This window comes from Apiospora kogelbergensis (genome assembly GCF_038363985.1).
Source record: "Apiospora kogelbergensis strain CBS 113332 chromosome Unknown utg000006l_segment0_segment0, whole genome shotgun sequence".
In the NCBI taxonomy this organism is placed as follows: Eukaryota; Fungi; Ascomycota; class Sordariomycetes; order Amphisphaeriales; family Apiosporaceae; genus Apiospora; species Apiospora kogelbergensis.
In genome coordinates this window covers 4,149,356-4,168,872 of record NW_027117423.1, presented here as the reverse complement: position 1 = coordinate 4,168,872, position 19,517 = coordinate 4,149,356, and the positions used below count along the sequence as shown (strand labels likewise).

General features: G+C 57.7%; 10 protein-coding genes across 10 annotated transcripts; 5 read left to right on the top strand and 5 right to left on the bottom strand.

The window, feature by feature from the left end:
• Positions 1-89: 89 nt before the first annotated feature.
• On the bottom strand, positions 90-1,653 carry PG998_010166 (aminotransferase; the record flags this gene model as incomplete). The annotated part of the gene is made up of 4 exons (XM_066876982.1): positions 90-545; positions 653-817; positions 913-1,259; positions 1,329-1,653. 4 exons carry the CDS (start codon positions 1,651-1,653, stop codon positions 90-92), a joined length of 1,293 nt encoding a protein of 430 aa, XP_066729138.1.
• An 856-nt stretch (positions 1,654-2,509) lies between these two features.
• On the top strand, positions 2,510-3,740 carry PG998_010165 (uncharacterized protein; the record flags this gene model as incomplete). Its single annotated transcript, XM_066876981.1, has 4 exons — positions 2,510-2,512; positions 2,600-2,705; positions 2,771-3,242; positions 3,326-3,740. 4 exons carry the CDS (start codon positions 2,510-2,512, stop codon positions 3,738-3,740), a joined length of 996 nt encoding a protein of 331 aa, XP_066729137.1.
• Positions 3,741-4,121: 381 nt separating this feature from the next.
• Positions 4,122-5,702, top strand: PG998_010164 (uncharacterized protein; the record flags this gene model as incomplete). The annotated part of the gene is made up of 3 exons (XM_066876980.1): positions 4,122-4,499; positions 4,588-4,985; positions 5,042-5,702. 3 exons carry the CDS (start codon positions 4,122-4,124, stop codon positions 5,700-5,702), a joined length of 1,437 nt encoding a protein of 478 aa, XP_066729136.1.
• A 276-nt stretch (positions 5,703-5,978) lies between these two features.
• PG998_010163 (FAD/NAD(P)-binding domain-containing protein) lies at positions 5,979-7,707 on the bottom strand (the record flags this gene model as incomplete). Its single annotated transcript, XM_066876979.1, has 3 exons — positions 5,979-6,602; positions 6,658-6,865; positions 6,950-7,707. 3 exons carry the CDS (start codon positions 7,705-7,707, stop codon positions 5,979-5,981), a joined length of 1,590 nt encoding a protein of 529 aa, XP_066729135.1.
• Positions 7,708-10,840: 3,133 nt separating this feature from the next.
• On the bottom strand, positions 10,841-12,037 carry PG998_010162 (uncharacterized protein; the record flags this gene model as incomplete). The annotated part of the gene is made up of 1 exon (XM_066876978.1): positions 10,841-12,037. One exon carries the CDS (start codon positions 12,035-12,037, stop codon positions 10,841-10,843), a length of 1,197 nt encoding a protein of 398 aa, XP_066729134.1.
• A 693-nt stretch (positions 12,038-12,730) lies between these two features.
• PG998_010161 (uncharacterized protein) lies at positions 12,731-13,543 on the top strand (the record flags this gene model as incomplete). The annotated part of the gene is made up of 2 exons (XM_066876977.1): positions 12,731-12,864; positions 13,059-13,543. Exons 1-2 carry the CDS (start codon positions 12,741-12,743, stop codon positions 13,541-13,543), a joined length of 609 nt encoding a protein of 202 aa, XP_066729133.1. The 5' UTR covers positions 12,731-12,740.
• Positions 13,544-15,230: 1,687 nt separating this feature from the next.
• PG998_010160 (uncharacterized protein) lies at positions 15,231-15,758 on the top strand (the record flags this gene model as incomplete). The annotated part of the gene is made up of 1 exon (XM_066876976.1): positions 15,231-15,758. The coding sequence occupies one exon, from the start codon at positions 15,231-15,233 to the stop codon at positions 15,756-15,758; it is 528 nt and encodes a 175-aa protein (XP_066729132.1).
• A 408-nt stretch (positions 15,759-16,166) lies between these two features.
• On the bottom strand, positions 16,167-18,048 carry PG998_010159 (uncharacterized protein; the record flags this gene model as incomplete). Its single annotated transcript, XM_066876975.1, has 2 exons — positions 16,167-17,964; positions 18,020-18,048. The coding sequence occupies 2 exons, from the start codon at positions 18,046-18,048 to the stop codon at positions 16,167-16,169; spliced, it is 1,827 nt and encodes a 608-aa protein (XP_066729131.1).
• Positions 18,049-18,135: 87 nt separating this feature from the next.
• Positions 18,136-18,546, bottom strand: PG998_010158 (uncharacterized protein; the record flags this gene model as incomplete). The annotated part of the gene is made up of 1 exon (XM_066876974.1): positions 18,136-18,546. The coding sequence occupies one exon, from the start codon at positions 18,544-18,546 to the stop codon at positions 18,136-18,138; it is 411 nt and encodes a 136-aa protein (XP_066729130.1).
• A 559-nt stretch (positions 18,547-19,105) lies between these two features.
• PG998_010157 (uncharacterized protein) lies at positions 19,106-19,351 on the top strand (the record flags this gene model as incomplete). The annotated part of the gene is made up of 1 exon (XM_066876973.1): positions 19,106-19,351. One exon carries the CDS (start codon positions 19,106-19,108, stop codon positions 19,349-19,351), a length of 246 nt encoding a protein of 81 aa, XP_066729129.1.
• Between the last annotated feature and the right edge of the window lie 166 nt (positions 19,352-19,517).

Genomic DNA, 19,517 nt, shown 5'->3' with positions numbered 1-19,517 from the left:
CACGATAGGTTCAGCTGAAATGAGTCGTTATAAATGATAAGTCATATCCACGCCTGAAATTTAGTTCATCCTCCTGCTTATTTATAGCCTTAGATATCTTTTAAAGAGTACTGCGTAGCCACCTCAGCCATCGTATCCTGGACGACAAGAGCGACACGGTACACGATCTCATCCACGTCCTGTCTAGATACTACATACGGAGGGCATATAAGGAAATGATCCCCCACGTACCCATCACAAGTCCCGTTGGCTGCGAAGAGGGCGACCTCGTATCCTTTGCTCATCCCGCGAGCGTGCAGGCGCCCGCTCACCCCCAGCTTCGACGGGAACGGCGTCTTCTTCTGCTTGTCGGCCACCAGCTCGACCGCCCAGAACAGCCCGCGCCCGCGGACGTCGCCGACGTTGGGGTGCGGCAGGAGCGCGTCGCGCAGGCGCCGGCCGAGGTACGCGCCCACGTCGCGCACGTGGGGCACGAGGCGCTGCTGCTGGACGACCTGCTGGGTGCGGAGGGCGGCGGCGGCGGCCAGGGGGTGCGCCATGTACGTCTGGCCGTGGGCAAAGGCGTGCCCGTGCCGCCGCAGCGACCGCACGAGCCCGTCGTGCACCAGCACCGCCGACACGGGCACGTGCCCGCCCCCAGCCCCTTGCCCACGGCCTGGATGTCGGGCTCGACACCCTCCTGCTCCCAGGCGTGCAGCGTCCCCGTGCGGCCCATGCCGCACATGACCTCGTCGAGGATCAGCAGCGCCCCGTGTCTCTCGCACACGGCTTTCACGGCCGCGAAGTAGCCGGGGACGGGAACGGCGCAGCCGCTTGCCTATAAAGAATCAACCGACAAGTAGCTTGTTAGCCGAAAGGAGCATCGTAACCAATAGCGTTTTTATTCTCCTGTTTTTCTTTTCATCCACTTACACTTCCCCCCACCGTCTCCGCGACAAAAGCGCAGACCCGGTGAGGGCCGATTCTCCGGAACTCGTCGTCCAGCTCCTGGGCCAGTCGCTGGGCGTACTCGTTGTCGGACTCGCCAGCCCTCGCGCCGCGGTAGGTACTGCACGCCGACACGCGCGAGCAGTTCTGCGAGAGGAGGGAGACGAAGGGGTCCTTGCGGCCGCGGAAGTCGCCTAGCGTTAGCGCGCCCAGCGTGGCGCCGTGCCAGGCGCCGGCCCTCGCGATGAAGCGGGTTCTCTCCGGCTGCGGCTCCGGCAGGTGTGCAAAGTAGGTCTTGGCCAGCTTCAGCGCCACTTCGACTGCCTCGGAGCCTGGGGGAGAAGTCAGGGCTGTCTGTTCAGGCGAGGGGAGGGAGGCAGGCATCGGCAACTCTTTCTTACCTGACCCGCATAACAGGGCCTTGGACATGACGCCGTTGGTGGTGGCCACGAGGAAATCAGCGAGGTCTTCGGCCACTTGCGTCTTGTAGAAGCCCGGGTGGCAGTAACACAGATGCATCATCTGGTCTACCATGGCCTTCTGGACATCAGGGTTGCCGTATCCGAGGCAGGCAACTGCGGCCCCGCTGGTTGCGTCGAGAATAGTACGGCCATCCTGCGTGCCGAGGTAGATACCAGTGGCGGAAACGATGGCGGGGACGCCATGTTGCTCGAAGTCCTTGTATAGAAGGCTGCTGGATCTCTCCAGCTCGGTTACAGGCGCCATGTTAACCAAGTCGAGGCGAGTTCGAACTCTCAGCTCGGCGTATGCAAAACTAAGGTATGGAATGGAGTGCGTTTCGCCCCGGGAGCTCCAAGAACCGATGATACCGGCTCAATTTAAACAAACCTAGTTCCTGCTAATACCAGTAGACGGCCGCCTCCTACACCTAATCCGTTGTCAACTTTCCGGGGTTTTCTATTTACTTCGCCCTGATCGGAAGGCATCGTGACATCTCATCTCGGCGTCGGCCCCTCTCGGCTTCGGATGTACCTGTGCTAAAACGGCCCGTCCAGGTGTAGCTCTACCTACTAAGTTTCCAAATTCCATCATCGGCTCACGCCGCCGAGGATCAAGGGGCCGTTTGTTTTGTCATGAGATGGGCTAAGGTGCGTGACACTCGGATAACCTCGTATCTGGTGGTTACACCGAGGATGACGGAGGCGAGCGGGGTCGAAATCGAAACGTCGTGCTTGCCCCACGGATTTATGCCCCTTTCCTCTGCCGTGTCACTCTGTGTCGATGTTGTCGTACGCTGCGCTGGCGGACGTAGTACCAGTTTCTGGCCACGTCAATGTCCAATCCGACATGTCCCGAGGCCGACAGCTCTGCTCGTAACCGTTGGTATTTTAACTCGATGCGCATTCCTGCAATTACTCGTTTCATCGGTACCCGAACCACTGCCCCATTTTGACCTTCTGGGAAATTGCACTTCTCCATGGACGATACCCAGTATGCAACACACCAGTTTGACACCAGCACACCCATCGCATCATGCTACTCTCTCGCCGCCCTGACACTCCGAGACAAGGGGATGAGGGGTCGGCTGGTGGTCCAGAGACTTTCGGAGGGAACAACCAATATGGTAAGTCAGGTTACTGCCGATTCCCCTCGCAGCTAAAGGTTTCACCTGCCGTCCAACCTCCGCTAATTCCACGGCCAGCTTTTCAAGGTAGCTTTACAAAACACCCTGGATGGCCAAACACCAGCCGAGGAGCATTTCCCACTGCTGATCAAGGTGTACGGAGACGGCACTGAGATCACCATCAACCGAGACAGTTAGTTTCCGAGAACCCGCTCAATCCGTTGCTAGGCCATTTTCTGACACCCATCGCGGAAGCAGAAGAGATCACATTCCACCAACTGCTCGGCCGTCACCGTCTCGCGCCCACCCTGCTCTTCCGCTTCGCCAACGGCCACGCGTACCCTTTTGTGGAAGGCGAGGTGTGCACGGTCAGCACCCTCGCCGAAGCGCATGTCCAGCGCGGCGTGGCGGCCGAGCTCGCCCGGTGGCACACGGTGCTACCGACCGGCCCCGGCGGTGGCACGGCGAGCGCAATGCTGCGCCAGGAGCACAACGTCTGGGCCACGGCGAGGAGGTGGCTGGACGCCGCGCCGGGAGGACCGAAGGGGAAGGAAGCGCTGCGTCGGGACTTCGACTACCTGGTGCAGAGAGTCCTTGAAAGCAGCGGTCAGGCGCCCCAGGACCTGGTCTTGGGACATGGAGATCTTCTGTGTGCCAACGTCATTCTGCCACGGGCTGCTACCGAAGACAGGACTGATGGACGGGCCGAGGTGAGATTCATTGATTACGAGTACGTCGTGGCTTTTGCTTTTAATTTCCTTTCCATTCACCCGTCTCCCACTTTCCCGCTGACTCGGCTCGGGCGCAACCCAGGCATGCGTGTTACTGCCCAAGGGCATTCGACTTGGCCAATCACTTTTCCGAGTGGGCCGGCTTCGACTGTGACTACAGCCGACTCCCAACCAGATCAATACGGCGCGAGTTCCTTCGCGAGTACCTTGCGACCTGCCACCAACTACGTGGTGGAACCGCAACAGTTGCACCAGATGACGAGCTGGAACGACTGGAGGCAGAGGTGGACAAGTACCGCGGGTTCCCGGGCTTGTATTGGGGCCTCTGCGCCTTGATTCAGGCGCATTCGACCACCGGCGCCATCGGGTTCGACTATGCGGGCTATGCAGAGACCCGATTGGCGGAGTTTGACGCGTGGAAGGCCGAGGATGACGGATCGCGTTCTGGGGCTGGCTTGGAGATGCCGTCAAGGGAGGCTCGCTGGGCGATGGCGTAGTCGGGGGCGTAGGTAGGAATCGATAGAAGCAGATAATGCCTACGTTCTAGATTATGGAGCTTAATTTCGGACGTCGTGGTTGGTATACGGTACCACCGTCCGAATTCGACTCGAGAGCCCGTGGATAGAAATCGAAGGAATCCAGATTGTGAAACTTGTTCTCAGAGGTCGTGGTTCGTACACGGTGCCACCGTCCAACCTCGACTCGCGTCCTCGGATATAAGGTCGGACATAGTCTATCTCTAACTGTTGCCTACCGTGCTCGTGGTATTCTCCGTGCCTTGTTTCTGAAACTAGGTATAAACGAGCGAGTTGCTGGCAGCACGGTACTACGCAATCCATACCAAACCCATGGTGCCTAGGCTCTGACTCTATCGCAAGATGAAAGCCACTGCATATTTTCTTGGCGGCATACGGCGCTTCTTTGTCGTTGTCGGCGCCGACACGCTCTGGCAATCGCATCGAGACGTCAAGCTGCTAATCGTCCTGCGTATGGTGCGCCTACTGGGCCATGGCGGCACCACCTTGATCCTGGCCATCTACCTCCACGGTCTGGGATTTCGAGACTCGGACGTCGGCTTGTTCATGACCCTGACGCTCATCGGCGACTTGGTCATCAGCTCGGTTCTAGTATATGTAGGCGACGCGGTAGGGGTCCGCCTCACAGCAATCGCAGGTTCTATTTTGATGTGTGTCGCTGGGGTGGCCTTTGCCTATGTCAGCAATTTCTGGTTGCTGCTACTGGCTGCTATTCTCGGGGTAATTAATCCAAGGGAAGTAATTTCTAGGACGATGGCCCCCCTGATCTCACGAATCTTCCAGCTGACAAGAACACAGTGCCAACGAGATCGACCCCTTCAAGCCCATCGAGGAGTCAGCCATCTCACGTCTCAGCACCGCCGAGACTTGCAGTGACTTGTTTGCTTGGTGGTCCATGTTGGGAATGCTGGGCACTGCCTTTAGCAACCTGCTTACTGGATTGCTAATAGCCCACCTTCAGAGCTCGGGCTTCAGCGTCCTGGACTCCCACAGGATTGTATTCATCTCGTACGCCGGCATCGGCTTCGCCAGGCTTCTCGGTCTCCTTGTTCTCAGTTCTAACGTGGAGCTGGATAGATACGAGGGATCGATTATCGGGTCAACTGAATCCGCGATCGACAGTGACGATGACGGGCGTCAAAAGAGCGCGGGACCACCGGCCACTTCGGAGCAGGCCCATGTTGGCGATTTGGAAACGGCCGAGCAGTCAAAGCCCTGTCTCCCCCATTCGACCATGACCCAAAACTATTCAACCTTCACAGCTTGCGCAACATGCCTCGACAGTCCGGATCCGAATCACCAGGCCGAGCTTCCCTGCGTGACGCACCTGGCATCGAGCCCCCCGCCAAACATGCCGTCTTCACGTCCTCATCCTACGCTTTCATGGCGCGCTTGTCCCTTGCTCTGTTTTTCGACTTCGTCGGGTCCGGCCTGGCCCAGGTCTCCTGGATGACATACTTCTTCCAACGCGAGTACCACATGCCCGAGGCGTCCCTCGGCACCGCCACGTTCGTCGCCGGCCTCGTCTCGTCGGTCCTCAACCTCGCCTCGTCGCCGCTGGCGCGCGCCGTCGGGCAGGTCCAAACCATGGTCGCGTGCCACACGGTCAACTCGGCCTCGCTGCTGCTTGTCTCGGTGCCGGGCGACGGCCGCGTCGCGCTGGCCCTCTTCATCTTCCGCATCCTCACGCGCGAGATGGACAACGCCCCCCGGCAAGCCTTTATCTCCCGCGGCGTCGGCGTCGGGGAGAGGACGGCGGCCATGGCGGTGGTCAACGTGGTCAAGACGGTGGGGAGCTGTGTTGGCTTGTATGCCACGGGGTGGTTCGCCGCGCTGGATAGCTTCTGGTTGGCCTTCATTGTGGCGGGCGTGCTGAAGTTGGTGTATAATGTCCTGATCTCGGCATTCTTCTGGGGTAGTTAGTTAGGTTGGAATGGTGCCGGCATTGGTAGGAGGGTAATCTTGACAATGAGTCGTGTGTTTTCAAGAGTCCTTTGCTAGGGAAGTCTAAATGCTTTACCTTGCACCTACACGCACCAAGCCTAATTACGTACACCAGGAGTAAAGCATGTACTAAGTAGAAGAAAGGAGCGCAGAAGAACGATCGTTTCATTCTGGTAACTAAAATATGCTAACGATTGAGCCCCATCTCCAATACTGCAGGTCATACCTGCGCAAAACGGCCATTTTATCAGCCGCTCACTCCTGACCGTCATCGTCGTCCGTGCCGCCGCCAATGTGCTTAGCCAGGCGCAAAGACAGCGCGAGCAGTGTCAAGCCAGGGTTCGCCTCCGGGCTCACCGGGAAGACGGACAGGTCGCACACCCAAAGATTGTCCACACCCTTCACCTTCAGATCGGAGTCGACAACGCCCTCTCCCCGCGGGCTGTCCATCCGCATCGTCCCACACTCATGGGCAAACACGCCGAATCCCATGCGCACAGGCCGCGGCGGCGGGTCGTCGGACTGGTGCATCTCGTCGCCGTACACAAACCGGTTGCGGATGCGCCTCGTGATGTCCTCCATGCCCGCCTGGAGCTCGGGCCCCATGGCTGGGCGGACAATGTGCAGCACCGGGTCTTTTCCCGGGAGGCTGAGAACCTCGTTGTTGTCGTCCAGATGGCCAATGAACTCAAACAGCACGGCGATCGAGTCGTATTTGGCGTTGTCGCCCGGGGCAGCACGACCGAGCGGCGACTTAACCAGCTTGCCGTCGCGGTACCACTGCGCCGGACTGGTGGATGCCGAACTGCCTGCGAGGAAGAAGTTGGCGTTGACCGTCACGGTGAGGAGGCAGCGCCGGCCGCCGATGGTGACGACCGACTTCAGGTTCAGCGGCTTCTTCATACGGACCTCCCCTCTCCATGTCGAATCGGACGTAGCAGACGTCGTGGTCGATGATACCCTTGCCGACCAGGCTGCTGGCCGGAACGCCCAGCTGGTGCAGCCCGCTGTTCAGGGCGATGGATGCCGTGCCGATGGACCCTGCGGCCAGGATCACTTTGCTAGATCCCACCCCGAGGTCCCTCATGACCCTGTCCTTCGTGCTTCGTACTTTGAGGGAAGTGATAGATGACTCTGCTTGCCTGTGTGGACGCATGTGAGAACATAAAACACCAGATGCTACGCTTCCACACGACTGGACGACTTTTACCAGAAAGATCACTTACCCAGTCGATCCGGTTTCGGTGCTCCGCTGGACAGAGACCACCTCCGTCGTCAAGAGGACTGTCAAGTACTTGTCGTTCGCGAACATGCGGTTCATGAGGGCCAGGCTCGTGCTATACGCGCCCTGCGGAAATTTGTAAGGCGCCGATGACTGGAACTCGGCAGCGACCGGCATCACCGTGAAGCCGTCCGTGTCCACGACCTCGTGGACGGCAGATTGCAGCAAACGCTGGGTCTGCTTCAGTTCGTTGATCTGGACGTGCCCGCTCCCCAAGGGATAGAGCTCTTCGGTCTGCGAGCCGCTGGTCATGAGGTCAAAGGCGCGCTTGTAGCCGCCGTCTTCGAGGAGGAACTGCTTGATCGGGGCGGGGAAATACTCCGTAAGCGTCTCACTGCTGATCTCCGGCGTCCATATCCCCCAGACGTTGCTCCGTCCCCCGAGGCAGTAGATGGGGCCACCGATGTAGGCATCGGAGCCCTCGGTGCACTGCACCTTGGCCTTGACGCCGTCAAAGATACTCTCGTTGCCTTCGGGGGAGTTGCTGGCCCCTCGAGCAAAATATGGCCGCGACGTGTTCAGGACGTGCGTGGAGAAGATGACGTCTCCTCTTTCGATCAGGAGCACCCTCTTCTTCTGCTGCACCAGAGCTTCGGCGAGAGAACCGCCGCCGAACCCACTACCTACAATGATGTAGTCGTAGGCGTTCACCTGGCTGAGCAGACATACGACGTCGATATCGACATAAAGAAGGTTATTCATAGTGATGACTTCGGCTCTGGGTCGATGAACTTCACAGTGTAGGGCTGTAGTAAGGGGTGAATATGAGAAGCCAAGTATGCTGTCTCTGGGGCTCGTGGAGGGAATAGGTCACTGAAACATGGGTGTTGTGACTACTGGATACAGAACTGAAGAAGTAAAAGTAAATTTGAAAACATTCAGATTTTATAATATATTCTAAAGTCGAGTATTGTCGGCGATAACGGCCGAAAGCCTCTTCTCTGTACCATCTGAGGCTGGGGTTTACAACATTAGTTAAATACTCGATGGTCCCGTGAGACATAACACAACTTATATAGTCAAACATATTTCGTGACAGGCAAACTAAATATCAGGGATAGGGACCACAGACATAGTGGACAGGCGCCGATGAGGTGTGCTTGCATCATGCAGCGCCGTGATTGCGGCACCAAGGGCCCAACAATATTTGGACAGATCAGTAATCAAAACGCCTCCCACTACTCTACTTGTCTAACTTCAACCTTCCCGTCCATCCTCTTCGGGTTCAAGTGCATCCCCTTCAGTCTGCAGTCCACCCTCGGCAAGATGGGCTTCTGAACAAAGCCAATCTCTTTGCTTGGTGCATCTTGGCCACTGTTGACCGCATATACGAATGCAGTCAAACTTGACATCACTGCCATTGGAGGCTCCATTTGCAAGTCCACCCGAGAGTGCTGGCAACTTGACGCGCCGTCCATTGTCTCGGGCACGGTGGGTATCAGTGGTGCTGCCGTTGCGCCACTCGGGAGCGTCTCCAACATTGACTCTTTGGTTGTCCATTCCAACTTCAACGGCGGTCTACACGTTGACGAGTGTGCTTGGGCTGTCTATTGTTTATGTAAATGGGCCTGGTCCTTGCTTTGGTGTAAAGACTAGCCATTCACCGATACCAGTTGGAGACGCGCTTAGAGGAATTCCTTGGACACCTCAAGGTGGTGAACGATGGGGAATTACGAAGGAACTGACAACTGTCGTGAGTTTAGACAAGCTTATTATGTATAAGCCAGGATAGCATGAATCTACAAGTCGCCATTTGCTAGTCCAATAGCTCCATCGTTGACCTCTGTTACTGTTTTCCCCAGGCAGGTCAGCTGTGATGTTGAGATAAAGGTTATGGATGTTAGACTCTTACATCGGATTTCCATATTATCTAGATCATATACGCTAAGATGAATGAGAAATGTATAAGTTCGCCGAATTTATTCATAAGTGTCCCGTTTCTGTTAGGTGATAGGACACACCTATAATAAGTATTCAAAAAGGGGCTTCCTAGAATGAGAGCATCCTTTGGAATTGGCCCTCCTTTCTTCGCAAATCTTGATGTGGGAAAGATATTGAAGGTACATTGATCCCCTTCCTCAGGGGACACCGCCTGGTAGGCATATTGAAATGCCGTCACCGTAAAGCTCCGGCCGGCCAGCTCGAAAACGAGGTCGGGTAAGTGGCTTCGCGCCTCGCAGTTGATGACGCACAGAAGCCCCAGATCGCATGTCTTCCCTGCCCATGCCGAAATCGACCTTTGGATGCGACCTACCAGGGGCCGGGGCAGCCCGATGAACCATTGGGTTGAGAAGACGGCGATGGTGGAGCTGTTGAAGCGGTAGTCGATGGGCTCCGTCTTGTTCTCCCGGCGAACAGTATTCCTTACTAAGCGATGCATTAGGGACGAACAAGGTATCCCAGATGAGATCCACGTAGAGACGAAACGGCTGCGGTGGATTGCCCAGCGCCGCAGAGGTGAGCAGACCGAATGGGCCGGGCATATACTATAATACAGACCCATAGCTGGGTTAATGGGCTGGTTCCTGTTGTAGGACAGAGTACATGTCCATACCCACATGTCTGAGCCTTTGGTGGAAGGCGAGCTGCCAGAAACGACTACCTGCTCAGCCCGAGCGTTCAGTTGGCGGTTGCCAGGGTCATGGCCTGCATGCCACAACGGGCTGGTGTGGACTCCGCCTTCAGAAAATCCTCCAAACAATAACAGGGAAAGTAGCAAGACTAACATAGTCAAAATGGGGAGTTCTAATGATAACAATATCTATATTAAGAGTGGTTGTGGATTAGTTGAAGTGAGATTTCCTCTGTTGGTTTCGCCGAAGCAATACTTTGGTAGACATAGATGTGACGAGATGATGTAACCATGGGTGTAGCCAAGGAATCCAGGATATGGGGGTTGTTATTCGGTATAACTTGAATGCCAAGCCGAATTCAGGGGCTCTGCCGAATCATCTTCCAGCAAAAGCTTAACGGTCCAATGAACATAACACCCGTTTAATTGTCCGCAGCACCCGGGCCGAAACGGCTGGTTTGGCGTGATAACGCGTGCTGGTAACCGTTGATGCAGCCTTGTCTGCCCTTATTGGTGCCTCATTGATCAACTAGATGACTTAGGTGTGATGGAGGAGGTTCCCCCCGACGAAAAATGACAGCCCCAAATTGTGTTTGTCTGATGAAGAAGGCCACCAACGCGTGCTTCAAGAGTCACAGTTGATCATTGATATAGAGTGCGCAGAAGGTAGGATACGCACACTACGGTCAAGTATTCAAGAGGTTGCTGTCCAGGTTCACCAGTGATTGCAACCAAGCGGGAAACGTCATCGACCAAATCGGCAGCAGGATGAAAGCCCTTATCAATGACCTGTGGAGGGCCTTCCCAGCGTGCTCCTAACTATCAACCAAGTGTGACGGCGTCAGCATTTCATAGTTACAATCCTGATATGGACCAACCACCACAGTGAAGTCGCGAAACGACCGCACTCAAGCAAGATGCGGACCCCTGGATGATGTGCCGTCATATTTACCTGTATTAGGGGCAATTAAGTGACGGGGAGTGCAGGAATGATCAAGGAGATTTGGAAATCGAAAGGGAAGGTTTCCAGGGATCACGAGCTGTTAAGCCTTTTGTAGTACCCCTTTTTGTTTCTCTTCTTCTTTCTGGTGCGAAATGTCTTAACTACAGAATCAAGTCTCTCTCAAGGCGCGTTTACCCCCGTTAACTATCTCATTCCTGTTACAACGATGATCATATTGTGATTCATATACCTTATGAGATGAGGAATTGAAATGCCCAGGTGAATCGAATTGCGCTGGTTTGGGTCTATTGGGGGTATCGTCAAGCTGCTTCTTTATCTATATCCATCTCAGTCTCTTGTTCTTTCTTGATCTCCTCTATCCGCGCCAGGACATCGTCCTTCCACCGGCGGTAGTCCTCGCGTTTCCGATCCGTCATAGCCCAGCGGCCCTGGAACATGCTGTCCCCCCTCTGCATCTGCATCGGGTTCACGGTCTCGCCATCATCCTCATCCCCATCACCACCTTCCAGGTCCTCGCCTGCAGCATTTCCCTTGCCGGTGCCGCACGCCTCCACCATGTCTCGTATGCTGCCGAACCAACCGGACTCCTGCCAGCCGCTCTTGGTCCCCTTTTCCACGGCCCTGTCTATATCTTCAGACTTGATGTTGGACCAGCCCTCCCATGCTTCGTCTTCGTCATCCACCCCCTTGACCACGACCTCGTCACGCGCCTTCATGATGGCGTCGAGCACCTGTTCACGGGCCTTGGCATACACTTTGCGGTCGGGTTTTTCCACCTCGAGGACGTGGATCTGCCACACCGTAAGGAAGCTGATACCCGCCAGAAGCGGCGCGAGGTTCGCGTTCACCCACTCGTCCGTCGTCCGGCGGCCGCGGGGCAGCACGATGGTTTCCATGCCGGCGAGCATTATGCGGGCGACGCGGGTCTCGTTGACCTTGGTGCAGACGAACTGGATGGTAGGCCGGATCCATGGGGGCAGGACGTCGCGGTCCTCGAATTTCCGCTTGCCGGGCGTGACGGCTCCCCCTTTTCGCTGACAGCTTGCTCGGCGTGCCGCCGGTATTGGTCCTCGACCGGAACTGCGCCAGCGAGGCCTCCTTGGTGGGCGTGGCGCGGTTGTGCACGCGCTCGATGGACCCCCGAACCCCTGAGCCTCGCGGAGCTTACTGCTGGGCGTGCGGACGCGGCCGCCGGCGGCGCTCGCGGCGGGCAGGATGTGGTCGAGATGGGTGTACAGGCGCTTGTAGATGCGCGGCGGCACGGGCGGGCGGGCCTGGATGGGCGGCAGGTCGAGGCTCGTCTTCAGGCGCTCGCAGGCCAGGTGGGCGCAGGCGTGCTCGCGCGCCACCTCCTCCTCGGCCTTCAGGGTGCTGGCATTGTGGCGCGACTGGGTCAGCAGGCTCGAGGCGAGGTCGACCAGCGGACGCGGCAGCGACGAGGCGGATGGGTAGGTCGGCACGAGCGAGAGGAGCGTCGTCTCCAAGGTGCGCGACATGCTCGTGTGGTTGGTTGAGGTTGAGGATGTCGAACTCGAGCTCAAGTTGGGTTCTGCGCGTCGCGTCGCGTTGGTCGTCGAGTTTCGCTTGCGGTCGGTTTAAGGTGGGTTCGAGTCGACGTTGCTCCGGGCTGCGAGCTGAGTTGCCGCTACAGGCATTTGCATTGGCGCCGCTGAAACCTGACGTCAGTGGGTCTTGGAACTGTCGGTCTCGGATTTCAATTGCTCTCTGAATCAAGATAAGTTGTCAGACAGCCGCCTAACAATGCAGTATATGCCGGGCAGTCGTCTTTGAAGACTGCGAGTTTTGATTAACAATTGAATAAATGTCCAAGAATGAAACAAGATAGCAAACAATGAATCGATGGTACCTGACAGATGCGATGGCCACGACAGGATTAGCGGATTAGTGAGTGTGAGTGCCCTTTGTCTTCCCCATCCACCCCTGCCCGGCAACCGCAGACTAAAACTGCTGCATGTCGATCCCCCTTGTCATGTCAAATGTCAATCGGGCATCTTGGAAAGCTGACGGGAATCCCCAAAATCCGAACCCGACTTTTCGCCTCCCCGAAACGAAACAACGTCTTTCCCTTAATCATATCCTTACCTCCCTCCAAAGCGCATCGTCGGATCCAATTGCACCATCAGCCAAGTGCGACCACCCACCGATTGATCTCCCTTCCAATACTCCGACACATCCAAAATGCGATCGACGATATTAGTGACGTTGAGCCTGCTTGGCGGAGCTCTGGCACACGGTGACCATGGCGGTTCGCAAAAGCCCATGGTCGACGCAAACGCGGATTGGATGACCAAACACATGGCCGGTACGTATTGACTTCTTCCCCAGCAGTGCCGCTCAATTGATTCCCGCTTGCACGACGGACGGGACAATGCGGCTTGCTTTGGGTGCTTTGGTCGCTGGCTACACCAACCCAAAATCCCCGAAACCACCGTGTCCCCTCCTCCTCCAACCAGGCGGCTTGGTCTTTGTCAGCGCTAACATTTTATGCGCGAAAAGAGGAACACCACATCGCCGACTTCGACGCCTCGTCCTTCTTCGCGCTGCACGACTTCGACGCCGACGGCCACTGGGAGCACGAGGAGATCCAGCGGACGTACGGGCTGATGGACGAGTCGAACGCGGGGGTGTCGGCGAGCCGCAAGGCCGACATCGCGCACGAGGTGGCGAACCTGATGGACGCCGACAGCGACGGCTTCGTGTCGCGCGACGAGTTCGTCCGCTACATCGCCTCGGGCAAGACGCTGCCCGACATGGGCACGGGCCCCGGCCACCATGGCGACGACGAGTACGAGTACGAAATCCACCACTGGGAAAAGTACCACGGCGACGACACCACCATGGAGGACCTCACCCACCCCGAGGACATCGCCCACTTCAGGAAGCACGAGGAGATGGAGGAGGCCGAGGAGCGCCTCGAGCAGATGAACCGCATGCGCATCATCGAGGGCAACATCCCCAAGCTGTTCCAGAGGGGTGGCTAAAAACAATACTGGGCTAGGTTTCCTCCGCTGGATATATATATGCGATATTTATTGGGAAAACGTACGGAAATGTCACGATTTATACATTGTAATGTGTATTGGGAGGAGCACATACGCATAGGATTTGGCACTATGCGGCCGGATCACGACAGACAGGTGCAGGACCACTGCTGAATATGAAGATGATGCCGTCCCCCGAGCTAATGCAAATCTAATCTTCGCAGTGTCTATGGAACAAGCCACGGCATATGAGGAACTGGAGGCTAGCTGCTTTTTTTGTGCACGTCCGTTTCTCATCGCGACTTGGCCATATTGGATCAGGCGCATGCGCAAGGATCGCAACAAGGATGTCGGCCCTGCCACCAAAACACCAAGGTTATATTTGATCGGACAGGACTGCATCGGCCGCTTCAGTGCGAACGTTTGGCCATTGGAACTGTTCTCTGGGCGGAGATCTAAACGTGCGCCTACAGTAGCTGGTCGGCCGAGCGTCCGCCACCTTCCAAGCCGTCAGAGGCAGCAACGTTGTCCTGGCCAACAAGGAGTATCCCATCTTGCGGACAAATGCCCATTCAAGGGATGAGGCTGTCTGTTTCTCGAAGATATTTTTAAACATAAAAACATGTGACGCATCATCCGAGGAGAACCTTGCAGCTAGCCTTGCTGATTGACATTCGAATCCTGGCCTCTGCACAGCAATGCACCATTCGACATTCATGGCGATCCCATGGTTATGTAAGTTTATGTGCCAAGGTCGATCATATTGAAGACTAAAAACCGGGACTTCAACACATGACCAGGCACCACTTCCAGTCGCATACTGGTGATGGGAACGCAGGTGCACTGCTATCCATACTTGCATGCTTCCTTAGACTATTTCTTTGAATACTTTCCAAGTCCTGCACGTTCTCAGCTTGCCGCCCGGCATGCACAGATGATGATAGCCCATTCCTCTGGTCACGGGCCCTACCTAGCTATCAGCATTGGCGCTCCGCTCGGGATCCTGTCATGTTTGAAGAAGGTGACAATGACAGGTCGTTTCGAATCAGGAATGCGACGATATGGGCGCACCACATGCCTGGCTGCGACCTCCTTGCTCAAATAAACAGCGGATGCTGGCTGCCCGAACGGGCAAGTCGGGGCGGAGACCTTCATGCGCCAAGACCCCTCCGGTGCTTCGTACCGTCGCATCCCCAAGACGGTAGACGAACAAATTCCCACCACACAGAAGACGCCGAGCGCAATGCAGCCTGCCATTTTACCCATATGGGTTCCTGGATATAGCCACCAACTGCCGTGAGCCGTAGTTCACAATCTCGAAAATGGCACTTCATGGCCAGGGCGGGATCTGTGCCCAGCAAGGGCCTCTCCACTCCTTTACTCCTACCAAGCTACATCCTGGATCCTCGAGAGATCTCACCTCCATTATAGGAAGGTCGATCAGGGTTCAAGGTGTTTACATAAACTGATGAACCCTCGCTTCCCTGATGTTTCGTTTAGATTGACAGGCAAGCCTCGTTCGGTCACAGCTATACATACTTCTTACATCTTCCACCCCCAGTTCGCAACCGCGTTACTTGATCCTTCACTTCTCCCAATCGACACCTGCCCGTCGCTACCACATACCATCACATTCACTTCATCGACATCGGTCATCACTACTACCAACACCACCGCCAACCACAAAATGAAGCTCTCGCTCCTCGCCACCGCCGCCGCCTGCCTGGCCGTCGCCGAAGGCGCCATCAACTGGACGCTCGAGAAGGCGGGCAACCCGAGCGCGGACCAGAAGGACGCCTACGGCAAGATCGAGGCAGCGATGAAGCTGGCGGCGGCGCGTCACGCGCGGCTGGGCTCGGCGAGCAAGAACATCCGCGTCTACTACACGCCCGGGGTGCCGACGGCCGAGGCCAACTACAACGGCGACCTGCGGTTCGGGTCGGACCGGGCGTACATGAACGAGCGCACGGCGCTGCACGAGGTCTCGCACACGCTGGGCGTCGGCCAGACGGCCGCCTTCGACCGCAAGTGCGCCGCCGGCGACTGGGCCACGGCGCTGCCCCTCCTGCGCTCCTGGGACGGCCAGAGCGCCAAGATCAACTGCGGCGGTTCGCACTTCTGGCCTTACGGGCTCAACTACGACAACGAGTGGAGCGAGACTAACGCCGACCGCAATGTGCTCCTTGTCAATGCTATGCTCAAGGATGGCATGTAGAGGGTTGGTTTCTGGGAGAGAGTGGGGGAAGACGGGCAAGTGGTGAACGCGTTCTTGTATATACTTGTTACTCTTTATTCGGCAAATCGAATGATATTGCTTGCCTTTTAAACATTGACGTAACGAATTCATCATCTACAGCAGACTCCTGAAATGGACTTTGTACGGTCTTGACAATGTGAGAAACAATATGCGCGCATTCCGGAATTCGACCTCTGTCCCTCATAACCCGTGCGCCCAAAAGAAAACACCAAAATAAAAGCAAATGAGAACCACATCATTATGCTCAACGAAAACAGTACTGTGGAGTAGGTCAAATGGGATGTGAACCGCCCCCTTCTATTTGTCCCCCTCTTCATCCACACAAGACGCCCAAAGCAAACCAGTCGGACCAAACAGAAACTTTCTTTATACGACGTAAATCTCCTCGACGTCAGGAACGACCGACGGCGCCGTGCTCCCGCTGCTCGTGGTGCTGCCGTCCTGGAAGTCGGCCATGGAGACGAGGGCGGCGCGCGGGGCGTAGGCCTGGCGCGACATGCGGGCGAGCGAGCGCATGAAGGCGGGCACGGAGCAGCCGAGCTCCTCGTCCTCGCCCCAGAGGTTGGCGACGCCCAGCCGGATCGAGACGTCGTGCATCTCGGCGATCTCGCGGCTGTCCCAGATGCCCTCGCGGCGGTTGAGCGACCGCAGCAGCCGCATCGCGCGGTCCTGCTGCCCCGGGTCCCGGCACACGCTGACGATGAAGGACAGGTCCGAGATCAGGTCCCCGTCCAGCGAGAAGCTCGGCTTTCCCGCCGCCACGATCGGCGCCGCCAGCTCCTCGGCCCGCACCAGGCACTCCTCGCACGTCGCGTACGACACCCCCGCCGAGCTGCCGCCGCTCTTGGACAGCTCCACCGCCACCTTCCAGAAGCTCTGCTGCAGCCGCAGCCGCGCCAGCATGGCGCGGTCGCGGTCCGACAGGTCGGCGGCGGCGGCGGCGCGCGCCGTCAGCTCAAAGCGCCGGTCCCACGCGTAGAACCGGTCGTTCCAGTGCTCCTCCCACAGCGGGCCGAAGACCGGCGCGGTGCGGACGACGCCGCCGCCGCCGTCGGCGGCGGAGTCGACCGTGTTGCAGAGGGCCACGGGCGACCGCGACGTGCCCCGCGGCAGGCCGTGCGCGTACGGGTCCGTCACGCGCGGCGGCGCGGCCTGGCCGTCGTCGGGCGTCGGCGGCCGCGCCAGCACCTTGCCGTGCTGCGTGATGAGGTGCTGCTGCTCGGCCTCGTGCAGCGCGGTGAAGTGGCCGATGTCGAGCGTGCGCAGCGAGTACATGGCCTCGTTCAGGTCGGCGAAGGGCTGGTGCTGGTGCCGGTCGGCCTCGGCGCTGGCGCCCGGGCCGAAGGCGGAGGACGACACGTTGCTCGGCAGCGCCGGCGTCAGCGGCGCGTCCATGAAGGCCGAGAACTCGAGCCCCAGGCGCGCGAACATGTCGTACGTCTGCTGCCAGAGGCCCGGGTCGGTGATCTTGCCGGCGGCGTCGAGCGAGGCCAGCAGCTGGAAGCCCGACTGGATGTGCTTGATGGACTCCGAATAGCGCCCCAGCAGGCTCTCGAAGGTCACGAACATCAGGCAGCACAGCAGGGCGCCGTGCGTCGACGCGACCGTGTTCTGCGACGACATGGCCCTGACCAGACTGGAGATGGCACGGTTGTACTGCTGGATGGCGGCGTTCTCCTGCTCCGTGTCCCACGCCGACGGGTCCGACGCCGAGTAGGACCGGATGACGAAGAGCTGGTGGGCGGCGCCGACGGCAGCGATGGTCTGGCGCAGGTAGTCCTCCTGGTGCGCGATGGGCAGGGCGTAGGCGTCCCAGAAGTCCAGCAGGCCGGCCGACTCGGCCAGGCCGAAGCGCGTGCACACCCGGAAGTGGTGGAAGTACCGCGCCTCGGTGGCCGACTCGAAGACGATGGGGTTGATGCTGAAGAGTGGAGTGGTCCGCCGCGACGGGCTGTTTCTAGAGCTGCTCGTCGGGCTGCTGGCGCCGGTGGAGGGAGGCGAGGACTTGGCCACCACGGCCTGGGAGTGGGCGGGGCCACCACGCCCTTGTTGTTCCTTCGTCGAGGAGGTGGGTTGGGCCGACGGATAGCCGTCGCACACGACGTTGGCGGCGGCGCAGCGACGACATGTGGGCCTCTCTTCGTCACACTTCTTGTGGCGGATTCTGCGTCGACATCAAACATGGTCAGAAGGGGGCAAACAGACAGCAAGTGACATACGATGAGTGCCAAGATAGGAAAGGGATCATTGTTACCTGCTGTACGGTACGGTACCACATGTTAGCAAAACAAACACCTTACACCTCGATCTGGAAGCCGATGCAAGGGCGCCACACTTACCAGGTCATGCAACCTGTGCGGGCCCGATGGCTGAAGGCCCGGGTGTACTTCTTCTTCTTGGCCTGTGGTGGAGGTGGAGCCGCGACATCTCCGGACGAATTGGCGCTGCTCTTCCTCCTGACCACCATGGCGCTGTCCGACGACTGCCGATGTGTTGTTGGTGGCGGCTGTGGTGGCGGCGGTTGGGATGGATGTTTCGGCTCTACCTTCCCCTCTTCCTCGCGAATGGGCTCGGGAGACAAGGCGAAGTGGCAAGCATCGGTGGCAGAGGGCGGCGTATGGAACGCGAGACCCTCTTGACTCGTGTAGAGAGGCTCGACAGACGGCTCATGACTACTGCCGAGGGAGCCCTCGAGATAAGAAGACGGTACAGTCTTCGTCCTGTTAGCCAAGGAAAACGAAGACATGTTGCCACAAAAAAAGGGGACCGGTTGGAAATGACACGGCGGGCGCGGATTACACAGGAGGATTTCAGACAAAGGACGAAGGTCATGGGGAACTCGGGAATTATCCCCTCCCACTCTGTCGTCCGCCATCCGGAGGGTGGAGCTCAGCGAATGAGATGCCGGTGTGACACATTAGCCTGCGCCATGCTAACCTCGAAGAAGCCAATGCGGTGTAAAGCGATGGATCCATAGCGTCTTGTAGAATGCCTGCTCGGGGCCCGAGGACCCTGGATGGGCGGAAGAAAGAAGCCAATCAGCTTCCACCGACGCTCTCCACCGCGAAACAAGCATGGGATATGCACACGAGTCAAGATCGAGGCTAGGTGGCCCCGTCTGCCAGAGGCAGTTTAATAGAACTCGAAGGTTCACTAGCAGGGAGATAGTGACGAAGACAGTCATGAAGTCTCGGAAGAGTGCCGTGGTCGCGCGACCGAGATCCGCCTTCGTCCCAGCTGCCTGGGACCTGCCAGCCAGCACGCGCGCGCCAGCTAGGTTTTATGTAGCACGTGCTTCCGTCGACATGTCGAACATTCGGAGGAGGCCTATCTCTCGGGCGGACAATTGGGACTGTTACGCACCGATGGAGACCGCGGGGCGGTTGATCTGCCCCAAGAGCCGCAGCCCGAGGGGCCGAAAGCTCCGGGTCCTGACCCATAATCCGATTGATCGTCTGATGGTGAACCTGTCCTATCTGTCGGCCAAGTGCGCAGCCGCGGGTCGAACACTGCGCCATGGCTTGGGCCAACAGTCGGGTAATGGCATATGATAATCGTCTCTGATTTGAGGCCTCCCGAGTCGGCTTTACCAGATCCCAAAATATGTATAAACTCCCGTCAAATCGCTCCCCCTGGCGACGAGACTGTCATTGAAGAAACTCTATCCACAGCAGCCAAGCACAAGAACAGGCGAATCGTCACCCCTATCGAAACACA